This window comes from Aphelocoma coerulescens, chromosome 20 (assembly GCF_041296385.1).
Source record: "Aphelocoma coerulescens isolate FSJ_1873_10779 chromosome 20, UR_Acoe_1.0, whole genome shotgun sequence".
In the NCBI taxonomy this organism is placed as follows: domain Eukaryota; kingdom Metazoa; phylum Chordata; class Aves; order Passeriformes; family Corvidae; genus Aphelocoma; species Aphelocoma coerulescens.
The window spans coordinates 13,501,300-13,525,375 of NC_091033.1; the positions used below are offsets into that span (position 1 = coordinate 13,501,300).

The 24,076-nt window shown below is 49.5% G+C and overlaps 1 protein-coding gene across 1 annotated transcript; it reads right to left on the reverse strand.

Moving 5' to 3' along the window:
• Nucleotides 1-4,186: 4,186 nt before the first annotated feature.
• TFAP2C (transcription factor AP-2 gamma) lies at nt 4,187-13,903 on the reverse strand. Its single transcript, XM_069034003.1, has 7 exons — nt 13,698-13,903; nt 11,983-12,459; nt 11,716-11,767; nt 10,037-10,259; nt 9,268-9,386; nt 7,789-7,930; nt 4,187-6,112 (listed from the first exon to the last, which is right to left on the reverse strand). Exons 1-7 carry the CDS (start codon nt 13,743-13,745, stop codon nt 5,827-5,829), a joined length of 1,347 nt encoding a protein of 448 aa, XP_068890104.1. The 5' UTR covers nt 13,746-13,903; the 3' UTR covers nt 4,187-5,826.
• Nucleotides 13,904-24,076: the final 10,173 nt, after the last annotated feature.

Below are 24,076 nucleotides of genomic sequence, written 5' to 3' on the forward strand. Positions count from 1 at the left end.
TGCCCAAGCACTGGGCAGTGCCTTCTGGCAGTTTCGGACCTGCCCTAGAGGTCACGGACACTTTAACCATTTGGCTTCCCCCACACCTCTGAAAACATGCATTTTCCTGGCATCTCCTGCTCTGAACATCCTCCAGCTTCTCTCATGTTTTCTCTGGATTTCACCACACCTTAACCTTAAGTATAGAGCACCATTTTGGGGTAATTAGAGATTCTTAATTAATTAGAGTTATGGATTTAAGGATTCAAAGCTTGACAAATGAGCTCGGGCAAATTTTGCTGCAAGAGCTGGAGAAAATTGCTGGTCCCAGGTAGCTGCCCTACCTCTCTGCTGGAGGTTAATTGCTGTTTCTTCAGCACAGCCAAAAATACGTGTGCCTCCACCCCAGCTGCTCCAGCTCACAGCCCAGCATCCAGCTCAGCTCCAGCACATCCAGCTGCCAGATTTGTGCTCTCAGTCCTCCAGCAGACCCCACACCTTCAGCTATTCATGGATTTGGGTTGGTTTTTTCCTCTCTCTATGGAGTTGATGTGATGCAAAGAGGAAAGGACAGGATGAAGACCTGGCAGAAGTGGTTTCTGCTTCCAGACAAGAACCATCTCGCCAGAGAGCTGAAATCAAATCTTTTCCCTTCTCTCTCTTCAGCAAGGGAGCTGGCAGAATTTTAGACCACATTTTGTCACTGAACTATTTCAATTAATTACAGATAATTGTTTTATTGCAGCAATCAGCTGAAGAACATTATCTTTCCAACCCTTGGTTTAACCTTTCTCTTCCCTCTCAGTTTGTATGCTGATTGACCTGGAAATATTAACTCTAAAGCTCACCTAAAAGATTCCCTCTGTTATTTGGTTCATTGTCAATCTCTGGACTTTGTGCTGCACTCATGAACAAGTATTTGAGTTTTGTGGCACAGAGCAAGTGTCTGTATTATTACATGCTTTTAATTTCAAATTATGGGTAAAAAATACTCCATATGGATATTTAGGGAATGTGTCATGGCATAGTAGTAGCCTGTGAGAAAGGCCTTCCCAAGAACCAGTTAAAAAGGGCTGTTTAGCTAAAAGAGGGGAAAAAGGGAATATTTGTGGCCAGCCCTTACACAACAATGGTACATGGAAACCAGCTGGAACATCCCTGTAAGACAGACAGGAACATCCAATGAATGCAAAGTGGCATCTGAAACTGGGAATAAACTTATTTATATAACCCTGTGAAAGTGGAAATGGGAGAGGGAGAAGGCAGCAAATGATACAGGACAGAATCTAATAATCTGTTAAAAGATGGTTCCAGGATAGCCCCTGAGGAATTTTGGCAGAGATGGTGACCCATGAAGTTCCATGGATCGTGGGACATGAGGCAAAGGGAATGGCCGGGCACCACAGAAATATCCTGACAGCCACAACTGGTTTGGATTACACCCAGATTTCACAAAGACACGGTGCCTGGCTGTGGCCAGGGTTTGGGAACAAATTCCCAAGTGTGTTTCCTGTGGCTCAGCTCCTGGGGTCAGCATCCCAAATGGACCCTCTAGGGTTTGACAAATCTGGCTCCAGGTTCCCCACACAAAACCTGCAATCTCAATGAACAGAAACATGAAATTCAGAGATTTCTTTTAGTGACGGGGAAGCACCTTTGTCCCTAACCTTGTGTTCTCTTAGTTTGGGGACAAAGCGTCAACAGCACCCCATCTTTTTCTTAATAAAATGAAATAATCCAGCTGTTGTTGCAGAACAAGTCCCAAAGGCAGCCAAAGCCCTGTCAGGAGGGAGGCTCCACACCACAATTAGGCCAAAATATCTACAAGGATGTACATAAACACTGCATGCAGGAAAAAAAAAACAGAGAAGAAAGGGCCATAAGAAATCAGCACAGCAAGGCAGACCCATTTCAGGATGCATTTCTGGGTTTATTGCAAAATTCTGAAGGAACAGGCAGCAGGTTGCAGCCAAGAGTCAGGGAGAAACAAATAACAGTGAAATAAGTGGAGGGCAAATCAGAACTGAGAGTCAAAAATAAAAGTTAACTGAAATCAGTTACTAAATTAAGACAAAAGTTCTAGTTTTATTTAATATTTTACTAGTTTTGTATCATTATTTCTTTCTGAAGCTGTGAACATCAGGAAAAAAATTCTTTTTAAACTGAAAGCAACAGTGCCATGAAGTCACACAGTTTCATGAGGTGGACTCTTGACTAAGCCTCAGGTTTGCAATTAATGATGTGTGGCAATCAGGCCTCTCTCAGGTGATGGGGTTGCCAAGGCCATGCCCTCAGTTGCCACAGGGGGAAGGAAGCAGCTCCCTGCCTGCCATGGATCCATCTGGGAAGAGCCCAACATCCTGATGCCCAACTGCTGCTGCCAACCAGGCAAGACATGGTTGAAATATTTTCTTTTTCCACGAGGCAATTTTTTACTGAGTTACATGAATTCAACAATTCTACAGGTATGTATCCGATTTTTGCAGGAGGGCAGTGCTTCAATAATTTTTACTTTTAAACCCAAATAGTTTAAAACCTTTTTCCTTCACATTATGACCCAACCCCTTCTTTTGATGCGAGAATGGCAAGGGAAAAGATTTAACAGAGTGATTTGAATAATTCATTTTCAAAGGAAACGAAAAACGGAATTTCTGAAGAGATTTGTACTAGAAACTTTTCTTTTAGCCAACTCAGGAATAATCTGTGTAAAAGCAGTAGAAATCATGAAATTTTGAGGATCAGGAAGAAGCAAGTGCCTTCTTGAATGTTCAGATCACTCTGCTTTCTACATTCCCCAAGAATTAACACATTCCTTTAAGAGTAATAATTTTGGGTGAGACAAGTTTAACTGTCCTTTCCAGGGGATGGAACAGAAGACGTTGTTGCTGTTTCATGGTTCTGGCACAGCTTAGAAGGTGGTTGAGCTTCAAAAAGAATGTCCTAGCTCAAATATACAGTAAAGCAAAGCGTTAAGGTAATGGAAACTCCACATTTCTGATGTTCCACACATATGAATAGAACCCGAGTCAGTACATTAGACAATTGACTGGCTTTGCTTGAATGCACGCAGGAATAAATGGAAACATCCTTATTTCCTATCCCAAGGGGCAATTATTTCACTGCCTGGTTTTGTGCATTAATAAAAAAAAAAAAAAGCAAGATTCCATTGTCTGGTAGCTAAAATATCTTCCTATAGATGCTGGATAAGCAGTCCAGCAGCAGAAAGAGGAAAAAAGGAACAGAGCTGTAGCATTGCCTTCTCTAAACAAGCTCCCACCGTACCCAGCATATTTCTGTGTATAAATATACAAAATCCATAAAAAATACACTTCAGAAGGGCAACTTGTTTGTGTATTTTCGAAGTTCTGTTAGTCATCATGTGTCCTGGCTGTGCCTGTGCCTACAGATGGTCCAAAATGCTCATTTCTGAAATGCTACAATGAGTCTAACAAATGCAAAGGCTGGAATTTCACACCTCTTTAGGAGAGAAGGGGACTGCATTGCAACTCAAAAACAGCTTTTTCTCCCAGTTCACCACTGATACAGGCATTCGTTTCTTTGTGCTTCCCTCTCCTTTCTTCTCCCTGCACACCTCCAGTGGTTTTCCTTTATCCTTTAAAGGGAAAATGAGAACATAAAAATGATTTATAAGCAAGGTGTTCAGAAATGGGACACTTTGCCTCTTTTACACAGCTCTGGAAGAAACACTGCCATGATGTGAACTGAATTCTCACTTGACAGCCCAGTGTCACCTGCCTCAAGGATTGATCAGATCTTGAAGGGCCAAGGACACACTAAAGCCCAGGTTTACATTCCTTTTTCAGAAAGCACTGGGGAAAAAAAGCCCAATTTCTCTTCAGGAAGGTTTGTTTGGCTATTTTGCATCTGAGACATCGAAAATTCCAGCTCCTGCCTCACCCCTACGGCACAAAGCGCTTTGAGGACTTTCTGCAAAACGTAAACTTCCTCAAATCAGTAAAACTGGGCTGAAAGCGGATGGGAGACCTCTCAAATTTCACACCCCAGGTTTTTGTGAATATTTGTCGTGAGAGACAGATGATTCCAAGACAGGCAGATTCAGCAGGAGAACAAAACTGGTAGGATTGATTTTTATTGAGAGGCTGCCTCGCAGTTTGTGCTTAAGCTGCCTATTGAAGCAGGCAGAAGGCAGGATCATGACATCTTAGGAGGGGAAAAAAATAAAAGATTCTTGGAGATACATAACGTGTTTAATTGAAACCATTAGTTTTACTGGCAAACAGCTTCATCTTTCTGTTCTGTTAATCCGAACAAAGTGCTGCAATTATGACTCAATACATAATGTCCTCTAGTGCTACTCGCCCCACATTCCCCGAGCAGAGAAAGAAAACAGAGCTGTTCTCAGTTAACAAAACATTCCATGCTTCTATCCAGAATACTTTTATTATATGGTTATCATATACATCAGAATTATAGTGGGAACATTTACAAATATCTGAAGATAGCTCAGAACCTCCATTATTCACATACACACTAACTCACACACTCGTTTTGCATGTCTACTCAGTTACCAGGTGAATGATGCACAAAATTATTGCTTTGTGAACAAACACCTCAGATTAAATCTAATCTTCAGTGGCAAGAATTGAGATTAAAAAAAAAAAAAAAAAGTCTTAAATACCCTGTATAACATACCTGTGCATAAACCTAAAGATATGTTTAGCTTACCCATTACCTTTGAAATACTTACCAAAATTAAAATTTGAAACCCATTTATAAAAAAAAAGTATTAAAAAGTTCACCATTATTTACAAATCCGATTAAATTACACATAAATAAATATTTACATTCAACACACTGCTTCCCTTAACACACATAAAGCCTCCCTGGAAGTATTTTTTGGCCTTAATAGGCAAAAAAAAGTAAAAAAGAAAAGTTATGTGCCTATTCTTTCAAGTTTCCCCCCCAAATTTAAAAACAAGACAATATAAATATGTGAATAAAGCTGCAATATCCTTAGACACAGAAAGTGAATTTTCTAAAAGTGTTTTCATTTTGAACTAGTCCTCATTAAAAAAATACCAAGACAATATAAACTGCAGCCAACATTGCTGCAGTTTTTAAAAGCCTGAATATTTCTGTAAAAAATAAGCATGTCAAATGCCATCTTAAGTCTAGCAGGATTTTAGTACTCTCCTACGGTAATCTGAAAAAAAAAACCAAAAACAACAAAACCAAAACAAAACAGAACAAAAAAAAACAACAAACAAAAAAAAAACAAACAGAAAAAAAACCCCACAGAATAATCTTACTATTTTCAGGTGTTTATAAAAAAAATGTAATGTCCATAAATCTCTGTACCATTGTTTAATACTGCTTTATTGTTACTTCTGCATTTCGAGAGAATGAACCCCTGAAATTGTATCAGAGAGCAAAACAGGCTTCCATCTAAAATCTGTCTCTCAAAAACTACACATGACGCTGGTCACCCACGAGATACCGAGATGTGGCAAAGAAATCTAAATAAATCTCTCTGTGTAATTCCATCAACCCCCCCTTTATAGCACCACTTTTACAGCAAAGGATTCAATACACTTGTCCCAAGTACTTATCTTCAGGTAATTGCTTCCACAGAACAGGGATACTGCAGCTTTTAGCAAGACTTGCCTCACGGATCCAGCAGGAGTGAAGATCCTGAATGATTTTTTTTTCCCCTTTTTCCCCATCTTTCTTAAAAAAAAAAAAAAAAAGACAAAACCAAGAGGAAAAAAAAAAAAAACCAAAAACAAACACCCAAATCTCTATGTTCCCCCTGGCAAGAAGATCTCAGTCTGTGTTTAGGAGGAAGGGTAAAGTCTGGTTTTCCTTTCACTTCCTGTGCTTGTCCATTTTGTCAATGGTTTTGTTGGTCTCTGCGGGGCTCTGGTCGCCAGCGTTCATGTAGGATTTGTCTGCTATTTTTAACGCTTCATTTAGGTAGTTCTGGACGGATGTCATGGCAGCACAGATGGCAGCACTCCCAAAGCCATGTGTGATCAGGCTAAAATGAGTCAAACAGGCCTGGATGCCAGGGTCCAAGATGGGACTGGGTCTTGTGTTTCCAAGAGGAGTTCTGTCCTGAGTGAGGAGGTCTGTGAATTCCTTACAGATCTGCCTGCAACACACAAAGGGCTCACGCTTTACACCATGCAAATACACAAAAATAACAAAGAAAATTGCACCAAATATTTGGCATTTATGTGGGAATTACGAGAAATTCAGTGTCTAAAATTAAAGCCTGTTTACTAGCACCACTTCCTGACGAACCTTTGTTGCATCCCCATCACAAAAACACTCTGCAAAACAATCTCTCCACCTCTGGTGCCTGGCTGGCCCCGCATCATTTGCTCCAGATTTGAAGTGGGGAGTGGGAATTCAGTGCTGGTTTCTATGAGAACTTTCACAGCTGCAGCTGAGTGGTTCAGAAAGACTGGAGCAGCTGAAGAGGAGATTTAATTTAGTTGTGTATATTCCATGTATATATAGGGAGGCCGAGGCCCTGATACTGCAAACACTAACACATATGCCTGGCAAAACATGAGTGCTTAATAATGCTCCAGCATATGTTGTTTGCTGCTTGTAAATCTGTCCCCTTGAAGGGATTTCACAGGAGCTGAGCAATCTTAACAGAATCATCACTTTATCAGAATTTCTCAATCACAAACGTCTTCCAGAGGATTGTTATTAGTGCCAGTAACTATGCCAATAATGAAAATATTCAGGAGCAGTAGGAGTGCTCAGGAAAAATTAGCATCATGTTCAAACTATAGGAAAGGGAGACTAGATTTCTAAATTTTCAAGAGATCTATTCTTGTAAAAGAAGACCTCTTTTAAAGAAAGGCTGGATGAATTCAACACCAGGAATGTGTTTTGCACGCCTGATATGAGTACAAAGTCAAGGCAATTTTCTCAGCAGCTTAAGCAGGTTTTTCTCAGCTCCTCTGCAGAGCAAGGGTGCTGTCGAAAGCAGGGAATTACATCGACCCCTCAGAGAACCAATCATGAACTGAAGCTCTGTTAAACCTGAGCCTGGGAGAGGAACTCAGCAGGGGAAAGGGGACAGTGAGCACTCCAAACACCAGTTTTAGATAAGCTCAATACAGGTATTTCCTCCCAGGGACCTGCTCAGGACGGGGTTTATTCACAGGTACAAAGTGGCTGCAGAACAGCCAGAACAAAGCTTCTCTCCTTTCCCCTTCCTTCCCCTTCACTGAGGTTTGTAACAGGAATTTGTTTAAGCACAGGGACTTTCCACACCTACCAAAGGATGGCTTCCAGTGAACTATAAAAATCTTCAGCCATAATAGGGAAAAAGGGACTCTCCAGCTCCTGACTCCCAGAGTCCCAAGGGAAAGCTGGGAGCTGCTGTTGCCAAGGGCAGCTGTGAGGAGACAGGCTGAGCTCCCCTTGCTCCCAGTCCTGACACTGGTTCACATTCCCAGGCCACACCTGCTCTCCACATCCTCGACCCTGTCACACCTGGGGACACCTTCTCCTTACAGTTGTCCTGGTAAATGACTTTTCCTGAAGCTTTTACTGCAGTTGAACAGAACTGGCCCAAACTGCTTTAGTTACCTACAGGACTGTAGTATTATTATTGGTTCAGACTGAACTAAAACTGCTGCCATAGCTGAATTCCAACCAAAACCAAATAAAAAGAATTGCTTCATCTTCCCAATTAAAATTACACACAAAAATCTACCAAATTATCCCTCAGTCACAGACAGTCACAGCAGACAAAAACATGTTCAAAAAGGAGAGAAAAAAATAAAATCCAAGCTGAAAACTTACTTTGCAGCAAGAAGCATGTTCTTCCTGTTTGCCATTTCGTTGCGGCCCATGTGTGGTCTGGTTAAATACTCGGCCACTGCTTTGGAAGGAAACTCTGTCTCACACACGTAGCCAAAGTCACGAGCAAGATGCACAGCTTCACCTGGGTGGGTGAGAGGGAGAGCTTGTTAAGTGGTGAAATATCATTTGTTATAAGGAAATCAGGGAAATTAAGGGGAAAATGCTGTGGATCTTTGAAGCGTATTCCTGTTTTAGAAAGGGGCACCATTCGATCACTCATTACCATTTTCTAATTGATGGATCAGTGTTTCTTTGTAAGTCTGCATTAAGAAAATAAAAAGAGATTTGTATGGTGACTGCAACAAAAAAGAATTCTTTGCTTTTACACTAGAAAGAAAAATTCCTGTCTCTCTCCAGAATAACTGCACAGCAAAGAATACAACTCAGTCAAGATCAAATTGTCCACTGATATTTAAAAATATCTGCAACTACATCCCACTTACATAACAACAGTTTTCAGTTTAGTATGCTTTTGAAATATTTTTGCTTAAGAATTTTCAGACAGAAAACCAAACTGCAAGGCCCATAATCTTATCATTTTTTTTCATTAAAACAATTTGATCAGGCTTAAAATAAAAAATATTGGCATGATCAGTGCAGTGTGCCTGTGTGCATGTGCACACACATCAGCTCCCTGAAACTTCCAAGGAAAGCTTTTAAATGGAAGTTGCTGCATTATAAACAGCAGGAAGGCATTGTTAGATCATTTTTCACTCTTCTCATTTCAGTTGCTGCTTCTATTCCTATTAAATTGTCCCACTACCAGGAGCTGCTTGAAACAGGAGCACCAAATGTAAACCACACACGTACATATATACACACCCTTCAGGTCAGCGTAACTGACAGAGGGTCCACAGAACATGGCACAGATTAAAGGGGCTCCAGTTTCCTACCAGGAAGTCAAAAGCTATAAATCTCACTTTATAAGCTTGTTTATTAGCAAAGCTTCTGAGGACACCGCTGAGGTAGGGCAGGACTGGAGTCAGCTGTCCCAGACTTCCAAAGTTTCCCAACAAGGAACCAAACCCACTAATGTGATGAGTTTCACCCATTTTGCCTTCCCTGCCTCGCCCTTGTGAAACCCAAAACAACCCTCTAGAAACAGACTGGACAAAGGTGCCTTTGGCACATCCTGGCACGGAGGAATTCTGCATCCCTGCCAGCATCCCGGGATGCAGCCGTGAGGAAGAGGAGCAGGGGCTGGGTTTGTGTGAGCAGGGCTCACGAGAGAGGAGAGCCCCTCAAAGGCAGAACAGCCCTTCCTTAGGTGCTGCAACATCCCCACCACATTCACTTGAAAATTAACAAAAAAGCCAGTATTACTTTCAAGGACTTTCTAACCTTTCCATGCTTTGCCTGGAGGATAAAAGCTGTACACAAGGGGAGAAAGTTTATTTTTAAGACACACTCGAGACTGACCTTCCACCAAAGATGTTAATAGTGTCACATTTGCAGCTTTCCTTCTGCCAGCAGGAAGATTCAAGCCAATTTTATCCAGTTTTTCCCTTAATGATCTGCCACCATTTTTAGATTTGGCTCTGTAATTAAAGAGAAAAAAAACGGCCTTATTTATCTTCAGGGAACACTTCTTTTTAAGATGAGAAATTCCAGTTACTGACATTCAATAGGGTTCTACTGGGGTGGGGAGAAGATAAAAAACAGGCTCTTTTCAAGTGACCTACTTTTTAAATGCTCTACTTCAAACCAGCCAGGATGAAACACAGCAGGTCAAAATCAAAATATTTTAAACTGCACCACTGAAACCAACAGCTGTAGAGTGATCACAAGCCAAATTAAGTGTATGCAAAAAAGGTCATAAAAAGTGTCCTTGTAATGATTAATCAGGACCATGAGATTTAATAAAAAAATCATTCCACAGGGAAACAGTTTGTCTTGGGAATCAGAGACAGCTCCGTGAACTGGTTTTGAGACAAAACCCCAGCTTTAAACAGAGAATAAAAATTGCTGTCAGAGCTGTTAATAGCACTTCTCCAGAGGCAGCAGAAGTGCAAAGACGTTTTATTTCCAAAGCCTATTAGGATTCAGCGTCGTTGGGCTTCTCAAAAACCAGGAACTCGCTAAAAGGCTCTGTGGTTGTGCTGATGCGGCTGCTCACACACAGCAAAACAGGGGAAATGCAAACACCAGGCACGGAGGGGTGGCTGGGAGGGGAGTGCAGCCGTCCTACCTTCGCAGGACTCCTCCTAGCAGAGAGGCATTGAGACACTCCGGGGGCGAGAGCCGCCTCTGCACCTCTGCCACTGTCACTTTGTACTTGGACGTGGAGCTCAGCAGGGAGAGCCTCCCTGGCACGGAGCAGAACACTTCGTTGGGGTTGATCACCACCCCAATTAATCCATCCTTTTGGCAGGGCAGGCTCAGAGCGCTGTTTTTCGTTAGGGAGATGGGACCTACGGGCGGAGGAGGGGAAACAGGTATTTTATAAGAGGGAAAAGTAAATAGGAAGCAGCAAGTGAGTTTTCTTTCTAGAAAAACAACCCAGGAGAGAGGATTTTGTTTGGTATTAAATGCTCACACCACTGGCCCCCCGTCCCCAGCATCCATCTGCAGCACAGGGACTGAAAGGTCCCCAAAATTATTCCTGACCAGCTGGATTTTGCCACTGGATTCCAAGGAGCTGCCAAACACGACCAAGAATGCTTGTCAAGGCACACAAGCCCCACACCTCTGGAGCAGCAGGCTGTGAGTTAGCAAAGCCGCGCTCACAAAAACCCAATACTAAGACAGACTCCGAATTAGCATCCTGCAGCTTCTGCCGAAACTCCTCCCAAGTCAGGGCAGGGAGAAACCTTCCAGCTCCCGCTGGGCTTCATCTTCCACCTCGCACACGCAGGTTTAAGAAACCGCCTTTGGAATTTAATCCCAACAAATTCCTGCCAGACAGCACAACAGAGAGGGACACAGCCCAGGGAGAACCGAAAGTAAGGAGCTTCTCCTCGTTAATAGCTCCAGCCTTTGGGTGAGGAGGGACAACAAAGGCTTTGGAAGGAGCAAACCACAGATCCAGCTTTTCCATCCCCTCACGAATCCGCCCAGTTCACCCAGTGTGCTGCTGGCGAAAGGGTTAAAGAGCCGAGGTCGGCCCGCTCCCGGAGGGGGAAGATTTGTCAGTGGTGCATCTGACAGCAAAATTATTCTCCCATGAGCTAAAGGCAGCAATCAGCGCTCTGACACACACTTCTGCTTTTCCTCAGTTAGGTATTTGTTTGAAGTCTTCAGAGGAAAGTTCTGATTTTTTTTTTTTAAGCACAAATTTGTTTAAAAACAAAAGCAAGGAAAAAAAAGCTAAATTACTGTAAATTGAGTCAATACGTCTTCCTCCTTTCTCAAAACCTCAGCTACAAACCAATTTCGATTAAGATAAAGCCAAACAGTCTTCTGCCGGGGAACTCAGTTCTTTCTCAAGTCTTGTGAAGAAGTTGAAAAAAAAAAGTTGGAAAAGAAAAAGAAAAAAAGCTGTCTTCGAGTGCTAGCAGCAACAAAAAACCCCAAACAAACAAGAGAAAAGCCCCGTGTCACTTTACACACACATTTCAGAAAAGATTAAAATCGGTTCAAGGTCCTGCTTTCGATTAAAGCCACAGCACAGGAGCACACGAGGGGGGACATTCGCGTCCCCGCAGGAGTCTCACGCCCCGGGGCAGCCCTGGGAGTTTGTCCCCGCCGACACCTTCCCTCGGACAGCGTCAGAAAAATCCAGCGACCGAGTGGAATAAAAACTCCTCCGCCCTCCCGATCCCAAAGGATCGGTCTTTATAAAAATAATAGGGCGTCACTTCACCGGTGCGTCATTAAACTTTTAACTATTGACAAGGGAAAGTAGAACTGCGGTGCCACCTTACTGACCTTTTCTAATGACTGTCTGGTCATGCATTAGTAAGTGTTGATCTTCCACATTCTGGAAAGAGAAAGGGGGAGAAAGTTTCGCACCCGGAAGAGCTGAGAGGGGAAAAAGCCGGGGGCTTTTGGGAAACCCACCCCCTCCCCGCGCGCCCGCATCCTAAGCGGCGAAGCGCAGAAAATGAGGATTTGCCTGCATGGACGGGGATGGGATGTGCAGGAAGGGACGGGGCCTGTCCGGCCTCGCCGAGGGGGTGTCCGGGTGCTCCTTACCTGCACCTCCTCCATCTGGTGGGCCATGTCGTGCAGGCCCAGGTTATCGGCCAGCGCCGAGGCGTCCAGCCCGTGCCCGTGGGGCAGCAGCAGCTCGGAGCGCCGGAAAGTCTCCCGGCGGCTGCCGGCAGAGCCGCTCTCCAGCGCCGAGAGGTGCGGCACCAGCCCGGGGCGGCCGTGCGGGGCCAGCGCCGCCGGGTCCTGGCTCTGCCGGTTCGGCCAAGCGCTCTGCTGCTGGCTGGGCGGCGGCGGCGGCGGCTGGTGCAGGGGGTTGATGGAGAAGGGGTCCCCGAGGTGCGAGTAGGGGTCGCTGGACTGGGAGTAAGGCAGCGGCTGGTACGGGGGGGGGAAGTAGGGGGGCTGGAAGTCGGAAGCGCCCGAGTGCGAGAGCGGCGGGGCCGGGCTGTACAGGTGCTGGCTGACGGCGGAGAGGTGCGGCAGCCGCGGGTTCCCGTTGCTGCTCCCATCGTGCCGGTCCTGGAAAGCACACAGGGGTGGGGAACAACGGGGTGGCCGTCAGCGGGGTCCGGGGACACGGCGGCCGCTCGGGGCTGCGGGTGGCGGCACTGGGGAAGGAGAGAGAGGAGCGAGAGCCGCCCTGCTCCTGCCCAGGGAGTTGGGTGGTTTTAAGGCACTTCGCGGAAGAAATCACCTCACTCCCAGGGAAAAAGTTACAAACCAGTTCTCGCTGCTCTCCTCATCGCAACTACACCAGACCAACCCCTCCCGCTTGTGCAAGTCATCAGAAGAATCATTAAGAGCAGAAAAATTCAAATCAGAGACGCAGCCGCGTTTCCGCCGCGCTGCCCCGGCTGGGAAGGAGACGCCGGGGCCGGGGGGGCTGCGGAGCCGCCGCCCTTGGAGCGATGGGGGACCCCCGACACCCCCATCCCTCCCACCCCCGCGGGGCGCCCGGGCCGGGGCTCCCGGCTCTGCCCGACGGGGAGGGACGGCGGTGCTGCCTCCAGCCGTGCCATCGCTGCTTCTCCCCCGATTTCCAATCTCAGCAGTCAAAGCTGAAATGTCTACATTGAGCTGATCCAGGGATTTAGCAGCTTCTGGCTTCACGGTCATTAAAATAACAGGGCTAGTTAATAAGAGGTGAATGGGGTCCCAATGGAGCGTGAAGCGGGGACTGCAGCTAATCTGTAGGAGCCGAGCAGGCGGACCAGCGGAGCTGGGGGGGGGGGGGGGGTGCACAGGGGGACACAGCCGAATTCGGAGATCAAAACCCGGGAGCACCACGCGGCGGGTGGGAGCCGCTCCCGGGGAGGAAAAGCGTGGGAAGGAAGCGTTCGCCCTGCCCGGCTCACCGCGCCGCAGCTGCTACCTGCCGGTCTCTCCGCATCCCGCCCCGGTGCGGTGCGCTCCGACAGCCCCGGGGCTCCGGAGTGCCCCGCTCCCACACGGCGCTGCTCCACGCGGGATGCAAGCTCGGTTCTCCCAGTTGGGGCTTGCACCCCGTTTTATTCCAGAGTTCAAAAGACTCAGTAAATGTATATATATATATATATATATATATAAATAAATTTCGCACCTCCAAAGGAAAATGAAAAATTGCAAAGCAGGGTCTTCGGGCAGGGACAGCTGCCGCTCCCGGCGGGGACGCGGCTGCGCTGGGAGCGAGCGGGGCGGGCAGCGCGGCCCGGGGGCGGCGGAGCCCCGCGCAGGACCCCCCCCTTCCCCAGCTGCGACCCCTCCCCGCAGCCTCTCACCTCGCAGTCCTCTTCGTACTTGACATTATCTGCTAGTTTCCACAACATGGCGTCCAGCGTCCGGACCAGGTGCGCGGTGCCGCGAACAGAACAGCTCGGCCCCCCCCCACGGGCGGTAAATCCACGTCGGCGCTGGGGAAGAGGAGCGGCCCCCCGGACGGAGCTCAGTTGGCAGGCATGAAGGCAGCTGACGGACTAACCCTCCGCGCTTATGGTCACTCGGGTTTTTTTTCCCTGCCCAGACGCCCTTAATGGCAATAGGATTATCCTAACTCCTCCCCAGGGATGGCTCGGGCGCCGCGGCCGCCAGCCACTCAGGAGGGAGCGCGCAGCCCCAAGCCACTCCTTCCGCGCCCGCGGAGGGTGGGCGGGCAGCCCGGAGCCGGACCCCCCCCCCCCCCCTCCGCCGCCGCCGGTGCTGCCCCGCGGGGAAGGGGTCACGCGTGGGCATCCCCCCGCTGCAGCGAGGCTTCCCCGCGTTCCCCCACGTGCTGCGTTCTTTTTGGGGGGTGTGGGAGCAGTGCCGGGTGTTCCCAGCTCCTCCACGCGTGGAAAGACTTTGATAAACCCCGCGTAGGGCGGCGCAGGGCCGCTGCCCCCACACCCGGCGGGTTTTGGGCGAAATAAACTCGGAAAAAGTTCTCGTAGCAAAAGCGAGAAAGTCCGAGCGCAGCTGGGGCTTCATTTGCATAATTGTCAAGAGTTGAATTACTGATTACAACTTGTAAGCTACCAGTGTTTAAGGTATAATTTACTTAATGATCCGACAAGATTACTGCAGTGGTGTCGAACCCCTGGCAGGTAAAGCAGCCCTGATTCACCGTCTCCGATCCGGGGCTCTGGGAATTGTGCGGCCGGTTCCTCGCATCGGTTTCTTTTTAGTTTAATTTTTTACTTTTTTCAACGAAAATCCCGCCTGTCAAATCTTTTCGCGCAAACTCGGGGCTGGGGAAGCAGGTGGGAGGTGAGACAGGCATTTTCGGACGCCGTGAGCACACTTTCATCTAAGCTTAGAAAATACTTCCCTGCCAAATTGCTACCTTTCTGCAGGCATTTGATCTATGCAGTTATGTGTGTCAGACAAAATGAACATCGTTTTCAAAAGCAACGACTTCTCCCAGTGTTTTAAGGTGCATCCGGATCACTGCTCATTTACATGAGAGGAGCAAGTGTTTGTTTATTGTGGCAGAGACAAAAGCTGACCCTGGACAGTGCTGGCTGCGGAGATCTTGGCTATCAGTGCCCGGGGACGAGCCGCCTGAGAGCTGCTATTAAAGGCCCGAGATAGACCCACGTCTCCAGATTAAACCAGTTCACACTTCACTCACTTCCCCCCCCCCCCCCCCCCCCAAAGATCAGGGAAGAAAAATACCACGAACACTAATTAAAGTTTAAAAAAATCCAAACACCATAAACCCCTCCATCCGACTAAATGAATGATCTAAAAATAAACCAGAGGAGGACGAGGGTGCTGGAAGTAACTGTTGGAGGTGTTATCTGCCTTATCTCCCACGCAGGTGCTGATTTGCAGCAGTTGCATTAAGCCCATCATCATCAGCGACTCCACATTATCATTTTTGGTGGAGTCTCTATTTATTTTTTTTTTTTTACCGACGGTGTTTTTCTTCCAGGGATGTTTCTTTGAAATGCAGTTCGCGACGATTATTAGCGAGTGTGCTTGCGCTGCTCCTGGCGTCATTAAGACTAGGAATCTAAATAATAAAATACAGGGGGAGCTTAAAGTTCATTTGTATTAAAGGGACAAGATGGATTTAGAAAGAAACGAGGAGGGGAACTGTCGAGTTTCCCTGGTTTGAGATCAGCTCTTCTTCCTTCCAAAGGAGAATTGTAACAATGTTGGTTATTTTTATTATAACCTCAGAAGCCAGATTTTCTTCCTGCTCGGAAATGTCACACTGAGAAACGAACACGATTTTATCATTCTTTGGAATTGTCAGTGCCTGAACACCTTCGTTTTGGTGGCCAAAATGAAGATGAATTCACGTTCTTATTATTTTATTGAGTATCTATGAATAATATTTATAAATAGACCTGTGGAAGAGGATGAGGGATGTATAAGAAATTACCTAAACAAGGCGACCAAAATAAGCACTTGGCTTCCTAAACAACAAGGCAAGAGAGCAGAGACGAGGCTAAACACGACAAAGTTCGAGACAAACTTTCCCGTACATCCACTTGCTCCTCCCTCTGTGCTCGCAGCCGCTGCCGGGGACCGGCGCAGGGTCCGGGCTCCGCGGGGAGCACACGGGCAGGGCGAGGCGAGGGAAGGGGAGAGAAGGGCAGGCAGGGAGCGAAGGGAAGGCAGGGCAGGGACGGGCATTGCCCGCCGCCCCCGCCGGGTGCCCGGCCCGAGAGCCCCGCGCCCGGCAGGTGATGGATGCGGCCCCCGCCCCGGGTGCTGCTGGCGAGGGATGCTTTGGTGTGGCCGGGCTCAGCTGGTCCGGTCCTCTCTGAGGGCTCAGGCAGGGGGATAACGCTTTTTGAGCCCCTCCCTCTCCGCAGCGTGGCTTTCCGCAGCCCTCCGCGGTTCTCTCTAACCGGGAGAAGCGGCGGCGGGCGGGCCGGGGGTCCCCGCGGAGCTCAGCGGCGGCTGCGCCCGGCGAGACGCTCCATTTCCAGGAAACTCCCCGGCACAGGGAATGCGCAGGCAGCCAGGGCTGCTGCACGGACACCGAGCCTCCCTGCACACGCCTTTGAGACACGGGGCAGAGCTGGGCAGGGTCCGAGCAGCAGCCGAGGAGGGGGGGCGGGGGGGCGGAGATGGCTCCTGACAGGTGGCGGCTTTTATTTACTTATTAAAAAATAATAATAATAATTTTAAAAGTATTTTTAAATTGGTGCTCTTACTTAGGGGATATCCCCTGATTCCAAGCAGAAGAAGTGCTTTGCTTGGCGGCGGCATCCTTTTTGACGAGGATGCAGTTTCCCGTGGGGACCACGAAGCACCCCCAGGCGCGAACAAGCTTCGGGAGGGGAGCCAGAGCCCACTGCTGCGCCTCTGTCACAGTCAGTAGTTTTCCTATTTGGCAGCAATTAAAAGAGAGCGTGGGGATGCTAATTAGTTACATCCCTCTTCCTCTAAAAATTATTTAAACACACACATATCTGTATTGTTAATGAGGCTGCAGCAACCTGTCCGGGTTGTCGCCTCGGCTCCTGCAGAGCTCGACAAAGGCAGCTGCTGCCCCGCGGCCCCGGGAGACTCCGCGGAACTTCCACGGCGCGGCCGCGGGGAGGGGCGGAAAGCGGGGTGTCCCCCCCCCCATCCCGTCCCGCCGGAGGGGCAGGACCCCCGCACGCAGCCCAGAGCCGGGGGCAGAGCCGCGGGGGCGGGACGGCCGCCGGGGGGGCTCAGGGGGTCCCCGGCACGGTGCCGCGGTACGTCCGTGCCCGGCGATGCTCCGCAGCAGGGCCGTGGGCAGCCGCCCCCGCGGCCGAGCGCCGACACCCGGGCGCGGAGGGGCGCGGAGGGGCGCGGAGGGGCGCGGAGCATCCCCACCGCATTCCCCTCCCCCCTGTCCTTCCCCTCCCCAAACCGGGCCGCCCCCTCCCCGGGAAGGCACCGAGACACGGCCCTGCCCGGCCGTTCCCCGCTGCCGGACGGGTCCCACCGCCCGCGGCACAGCCGGCACATTTTAAGTCTTTTTTTTCCCGCTGCTCCGCCGTTTCTCCTCCCTTTGCGGCGCCGCGGGGGACGCGGGGGCCGGTGTGTGTCGGTGCGTGTCTCCCCGCGGCTGCCGGCACCCGGAGCATCCCCGAAATCCCTGACTGACGGCAGCCTTTCCTCGCCCTCCGTTGTGCACCCCCGGGAGGGCAGCGGCCTCTCGGGAGCCGCTGGCTCAGCCGCAGAGCCCCGGGCTGCCACCAGCTCCCCCGAGGCTCCCTCAGCACCTGCCCCGGTGTTAAACGTGCCCAAGGCCAGCCTGGACAGGGCTTGGAGCAATCTGGGCTAGCGGGAGGTGCCCCTGCCCAGGGCAGGGGGCTGGAACTGGATAATCTTTAAGGTCCCTCCGAACCCAAACCATTCTGTGATTCTACGATCCTACACTGGTATTGGGGGTGCAGTCAGCACCCGTCAGGGCTGTGAGTGCGCTGGTCCCCCCCAAAAGTGAAGGTGACAGGCATTCCCTTCCCAGCTCCCTGCCTCAGCTCCAGCCCTCACGTCTGCAGGAAGTGAGAAGAAAGCGCCCACACTTTCTTCTTTTTCCCCCAACCTATTAATTTGCTTAATAAATACAATCCCAGCTATGTTTTCTTCCTGCTCCTTCCCTCTGGAGCAGGATGGAGCAGCAGAGTCCCCTGGCCATGGTGTGCCGTGAGCCCGCAGCACAGAGGATGTTTAGCAATTCCTGGGCAGAAGTGACAGGCTTTGGCACCAAGCGCTTTTGGGCCCTGGGAGATGCTCCACGGCGTGTGGCAGAGGTTCAGCAGTGATGTGCAGCTGCCTGGGGCTCCTGCAGAGGAGTTTCTCTGGCTTTTGTACACGAGATCTGTCAGGCTGGATGGTTTGCGGCAGGAGATGGATACCTGGGAGAGAGAGAGTTCACACGAGCCTGCCTGCAGCCACAGAATGGGACAGGGCACAGGAACACCCATATTCCCAGCCTGCCCCTGACCTTGAGGCAGGGGATGACCACAAATACGACAACAGTTGCATTTGCCTTGGTCTGCTCATTCATAAAACAAGGATAACAATCCCAGCAGTGGCCAGAGCTGGATTCTAATCCGATGGGACCAAGGCAGGAGTGGGAGCTGTGGTCCCGGGTCCCCATCTCTGTCCAACGACCCCGAGGAGCCTCCTCAGGGCTCTGACATTTTGCCTGCAGTGCAATGATCATTCTGTTCTGGAGAGATGCTCTGACTTTTTAAATTCCCTCCTCTCTATGTCCGTCAGGAGCTGTTAGCCAGAGTGCTGCTCCAAAGGCTGTCTGTCACTGCTGGACTGTGTGTCACCAAACTCAGCTCCCTCTTGCAGGGAACAGGCTCAAAATAAAAGAAGAGCAAAAACCCCCAAACAGTAAAAACACCACAATGCTAAAAGTCAGGATTCATATATTGGTTTTTTTTCTGAAAGTAAAACGATAAACAGGCTCGTGGCACAGTAGACAAAATTCATATTATGAAAAATAAAGGTTGTCGATGATGTTTTATGCAGAGAACTGCTGGGGCACGATGGTGATGTTTGGGGAAGGTTCCTCCACAGACAAAGATGGGCACAGGTACAAAGGGTCTTTTCCATCCCTAAATTTGAGGGGTCTTGCAGCCTGTGCACCTTCAGGGTACCAATTAAGTGTGTAAAGTGCATTTTTAAAAACACTCACTGCTCCATGTACATCCATAGATACACACAGACATGCCAAGTTTAAAATCCTGATAGGAAAATTATCTAAACACCTTCCAAAATTATTTTGGGCACAATATAAAGCAGAGATGCAGACAGCAGGAGGGAATGAATTTACAAAGCAGCAGTCAGTTGCATTATTTCTAGTTACCTTTCACTCTTCAGGGGTGATGAAATGAGTAAACTGACCTTGATGTCAGGACAATGGGTCATGTGAGTTGAAGCTGAGGATTTTCCCTGTAGGCAATTTAAATAAGTAAAGAAAACATATTCAGTTACTCTCTTACTTCCACAGTCCAGTTTCTTGAAAACTCCTAATCCCTCTAAGTAGCCAGTTTCCCCTGGAGTTCTCCATCTCAGCTGGACAAAATCTGACCTGTATCACAAATGGGGGAAAAGCTCTCTCAAGGATTTGGTTTTGGTTACCCTTGCACACACATGTAGGGGCTGAGTGATTTTTTAAAATAGATTTATTTTTCCCATGCAAATCCATTTGTGAAATTTCCTGCAGCACTACTGCTGCAGAGGCACAGAGGAAATACTCTGAGGTGAAAGAATTCACACTACTTTGAAGCCTCTTATCCAGTTCAGGTAGTTGCATGCAGGTGGGATTGCAGAGGGACACAGACTTGGGACGTCCAGGTGATTTTTCTTCTATTAAAAACCCACATTCTTCGCTCTTCAGCAACAAAACAGAGGCAATACAATTCGGGGTGCTTCAGTTCAAGTGTAAATTCAGGCAGCATTTCAGGCATCTTCATTTCTGGGCTGCCTGGAATTTAGGAGCCACAGTCCAGACACCAGCAGGCAACACAGTGCAAGCAGCTCTAAATCTCTTCCTCCTCCTACAAAAATCCAACACTGGAAAGCACTAAGGGTAAATTCACTCTGCCAATGCAAATGTATTGAAAATGAAGCTGACACTAACTTGCAGCAGTTTCATGCTGCATAAGATGTCTTTTGCCCACACCATGGCAGCCTGACCTGGTCCATCATCCTGTTCCCAAAACCAATTCACAAAATTCACAATTCCAAAGCCGACCCTAACCCCGTGGTTTGACTGACTCAGCAGAAAGGCAGCCCCGGTCCACACCGGATCCAGATCAAATTTGGACTGTTTGGTGAGCTGGGTGTCCAGAGAGCTGGGATTAACAACGCTGGGAGCCTGGCCTTGGACAGCAGCCGAGGGAAGCCTTGGAGGGATGTGAGAAGAGCTGCTCCTCCCTCTGGGACACAGGGAAGTTTTACTTTGGAGACCGGTGGGACAAGGGTCTGTCGAGGAACGAGAGAGAATTTGGAGGGCAGGAAGGCAGTTTTTACAGGTGACAGCCGGACTGGTGCAAGATGGATGGTTCCTTTGAGAGCCAGCCCTGATGCTGAGAGGAGAGGAACGAGGTCACCACTTCCTTGTGCCGGGCTGCATTAGAATTGAAAACAATCACAACAGCGAAACAAAACCAGCTCAGCTCAACAGATGCAAATGCAGTGGCAGACACGGGCTCAAACCAGGTCAGGCTGCACCCATGCAAATGATGGGTTAGCCCAGAGCACGGCGAGGTGGCCAGGGCAGGGTGTGTGTGGGTGGCTGCAGAGTGACCTGAACCCAGCCCGGGCCGGGCTCTCGGGCACTGCCTGCCCGGGGGGAGCCTGGCACACCGCCCCGAGAGGCTGCAGGCTCCCAGGCCCCTCGGTGGGATGCGATTTTCCTTGGAGCCCGTGCCCATTGGCTCCGCAGGGAGGCTGCGAGCCGGAGTAGCCCGAGGGGAGCTTTGCCAGTAGAGCCAGAGCGATAAAGGGCTGCTCTTGTGTAAACACAGAATAGACCAGCTAAAGTGCTCTTCTGTCAGCGTAGCTTATCCCGGCAGGGCTCTGCCAGGGGAATCCTCGCTCCTTTCAGCCAGGCTGTAAATCTGTTGTGGTGTGGTTGGGAGCAGCATCACCGCAGACAGCACCGAGCTGTGCACCAGATCCAGGTTGTTCCCAATTCCCGAGTCACTGCGGTGCTCCCTGGTGGGGACAGGGATCTCTGCTCTGTCGCAGACAGCACACAGAGACACCACAGGGGCTGGGGAAATAGGGCCATGTGTGAGGGTCCTCCAGCAATGCCCGGGCTCCTTGTCCACACCCGGGGCACCAGCTGCCACCTGTGGCTCGTTCCAGCCCCGCCAGCCAAACCTCTCTGAGCCCACAGTGCCTTCTGGAGTCCAAACCTGGCTCTGCTTAATAACAGAGGGGTGTGGATGGTCAAAGGGAGGCTTCCCAGTGCATGGGAGGGAGGGATGAGTTCACACTTCTGCTGCCACAGCGGTTGCCCAGTTGTGGTTCCCTGGGACACTGAGTGGAAGAGCCCCACGCTGTTGACTTCTCTGTATAAAACTCTGCTCTAACTGGGGAAGGGAAGGATCTGAGCACTCACCTATTTCAATCCTGAGCCCTCCCTCCCTAAAAACCTCCCTCAGGTTCTCGGGATATTGTGCCGTGCCCATGGTCTGTGGTGAGGATCCTGGGTGCACACAAGCAGGTGAGGAGAATTTACATCTTCAGCAGACCCAGACTGAAAATCTGCCAAGCTCTGCTTGTCTTCAGCAGCTCTGCACTACCCACACACGTAGGCAGCGCCCCGTCTTCCTGCCCCAAAAGTTTTGGGATGCAGTATTTCCTTGTTTAGAGTGGGGAAGCAGGAAACAGGGACATGTAAAGCATATCTACAAGCTACAAAACCTCCAGCTCACCCTGCCTCTGCCCCGAGCTGGCCAGATGTGACCTGGGAGCTCCGGGAGCCCTTGCTGTGCCTGGGACACCAATTCCCTCTGGAGCAGGCACAGAGCAGTGGCTGGAGGCCTCCCAAACCCACTGACACATCCAGCCAGCTCTGAGCAGGCACAGGGCGAGCTCTGCTCCCTGCAGACGTGCCCAAAGGGTCTTGCTCAACGCAGGAAGGCTGCGATGGCAGAGAGGCGATGCTGACTCCAAGCTCAGCCTCATTTCGTCCCTGGGATATGGAAAACCCCTGGGTGGAGGCTGTGGCTGTGTGGCCCCATGTGAGCTGAGCAAGAGGGTTCTGGCCAGGCTCCCCACGCACACACCTCGCTGGCGGGACAGCTCCTTGAGGCTCCGGTCTCAGAGCAGTCTACCTGCACCATGCAATTGCTGCTCCTTGTAATTTTCCCTGAGCTGGTGCCATTGCAAATGCCATCCTTATCTCCCTAAGTACAGATCCTCTCCCGAGTCGTTTACAATGTCATACAGCAATTTGTTACATGAGCTCATTAAGTTTTTTAATGCATCTATGTTAATAGGCACATAAATATGGAAATCTTAATTTCAGACCTGTCTCTGAAAAGCATTAGCTGGGAAACTGGTCTGAGAAAAAGCAAACCAACCCCAGGAATACCCAAGGATTTATCCAGGGTTTGGGTATCCCTGTGATGAATGCAGCAGGAGTTGTGCTCCTCACTGATCGTCGTCTGTGACCCTTTAAAAGCTCATTCCCAACAGAGAACCTTCAGTTGCTTTGCTGGGTTCCTCCCACCCTCAGCAGTGCTGCAGTGACAGGCTATTTTTATCTCTATTATTTTTTTCTCTTATCACAGGTGGATGATTAGCACAAATAAAAGGGCTCTGGTTCTCCAAAGTAAACAGCGACGTTGGCTGCAGCCCAAGGACCTCCAGTGAACGACTGCAACCAGCAAAGTGCATTTAAAAAGGGTTCAGCAGAATTCCATCCATATTAATTTTCTGCATCATTTATAGTAGTAAATACGATTTCAGGTGTATTTGTGTTTGGCTTGACACATTTAATTTGGTGATTTAACATGGGAGAGCATTTCCACACCTCATGATCCTTCCCTGCAAGGATCCTGACAGGAAAGGAGCTCTCAGGCCAGGCTCCTCTGCTCTGGTCCCTCCAGTACAGCTTCCCCAGGAGCAGCTGTGCACTCTGCATTCATTCCATAGGCACCTCTGTGCCCCACCAAACACTCAGGGCCTGCAGAGGGAGTTGGCTGCTCCAGAGTAACACCCTGTGTCAGACTGTGCTGCCAGGAGATGCCAAATCCAGTCTGGAAGCATCCAGGGCCAGATGAGCCACTCCGTGGCCACATTGAAGAGAACTGGTTCAATGTTATGATGGTTTTTAAGGGGTGAGCTGGCTGGGCTGGTGCTAGAGCAGGGCAGAGCATTGTGCTGGTGTCACACCGTGTCCCCATCTCAGCAGGGATAAATAAATGTGTCCCTGCTCTCCTGGGGTGCTGCATGGGGCAGCAGTGTCCGGATTCACTGGCACTGCATGTGGCCTCAGGCTGCTCTTTTGTGGAGCACCAACAGCTCAGCAGTGCCAAAAAGGGAGCAGGGGACTTTTTCTCTTCCTTCTTTTTTTGAGCTCTCTCAGCAGCAGGATCCAGCTCCTGGCACATATTGGATCACTCCATGCATTGCTTCTGCTGTGTGAGTTTTCCGCCGCCTTAGTGAGTTAAAGTGGCCTCCAGAGGACTCCCATGGGGACCAGATGCCCAGCAGGGAGCTCCAGCCTTCAAAGCCTCCTTCCTCCTTGGCAGCTTCTGCTTTGCTTTTCCAGGTCAGCCCCCCAGGACATTAAAATACACTTCCCTCTCCCACCACTTTCCTTGCCGGGTAGAGAGAGAGGCGCCATTCCCAGGCACTGGATTTGGGAAAAACCTTTCTCCTGGCATAACTGGGACTGGAGGCACCTCTCCTGACCCCAGGCATGTCCTCAGCTCTGCGTTCTCCTGCCCGGCTTTCCCAGGAAAATGCTGCCAATCTCTCTGCAGCTCCCACCCCTGCAAATGGCACCTCGTGTCATTGTCATCGATTGTGAAATATTGCAAATTGCTAATTAGGCAATAATGACCGATGGGAAGGGCATATCCCGGCTGTTAACTGGAAGCTCCTGACCTGGAAGGTTGCTATCAGTCACCCAGGAATTACTAAAGCATGGAGGAGGAGAGAAGCAGACCAAAAAGAGCAAAACCCTCACTTTTTCAAGCGCTCCTCCATT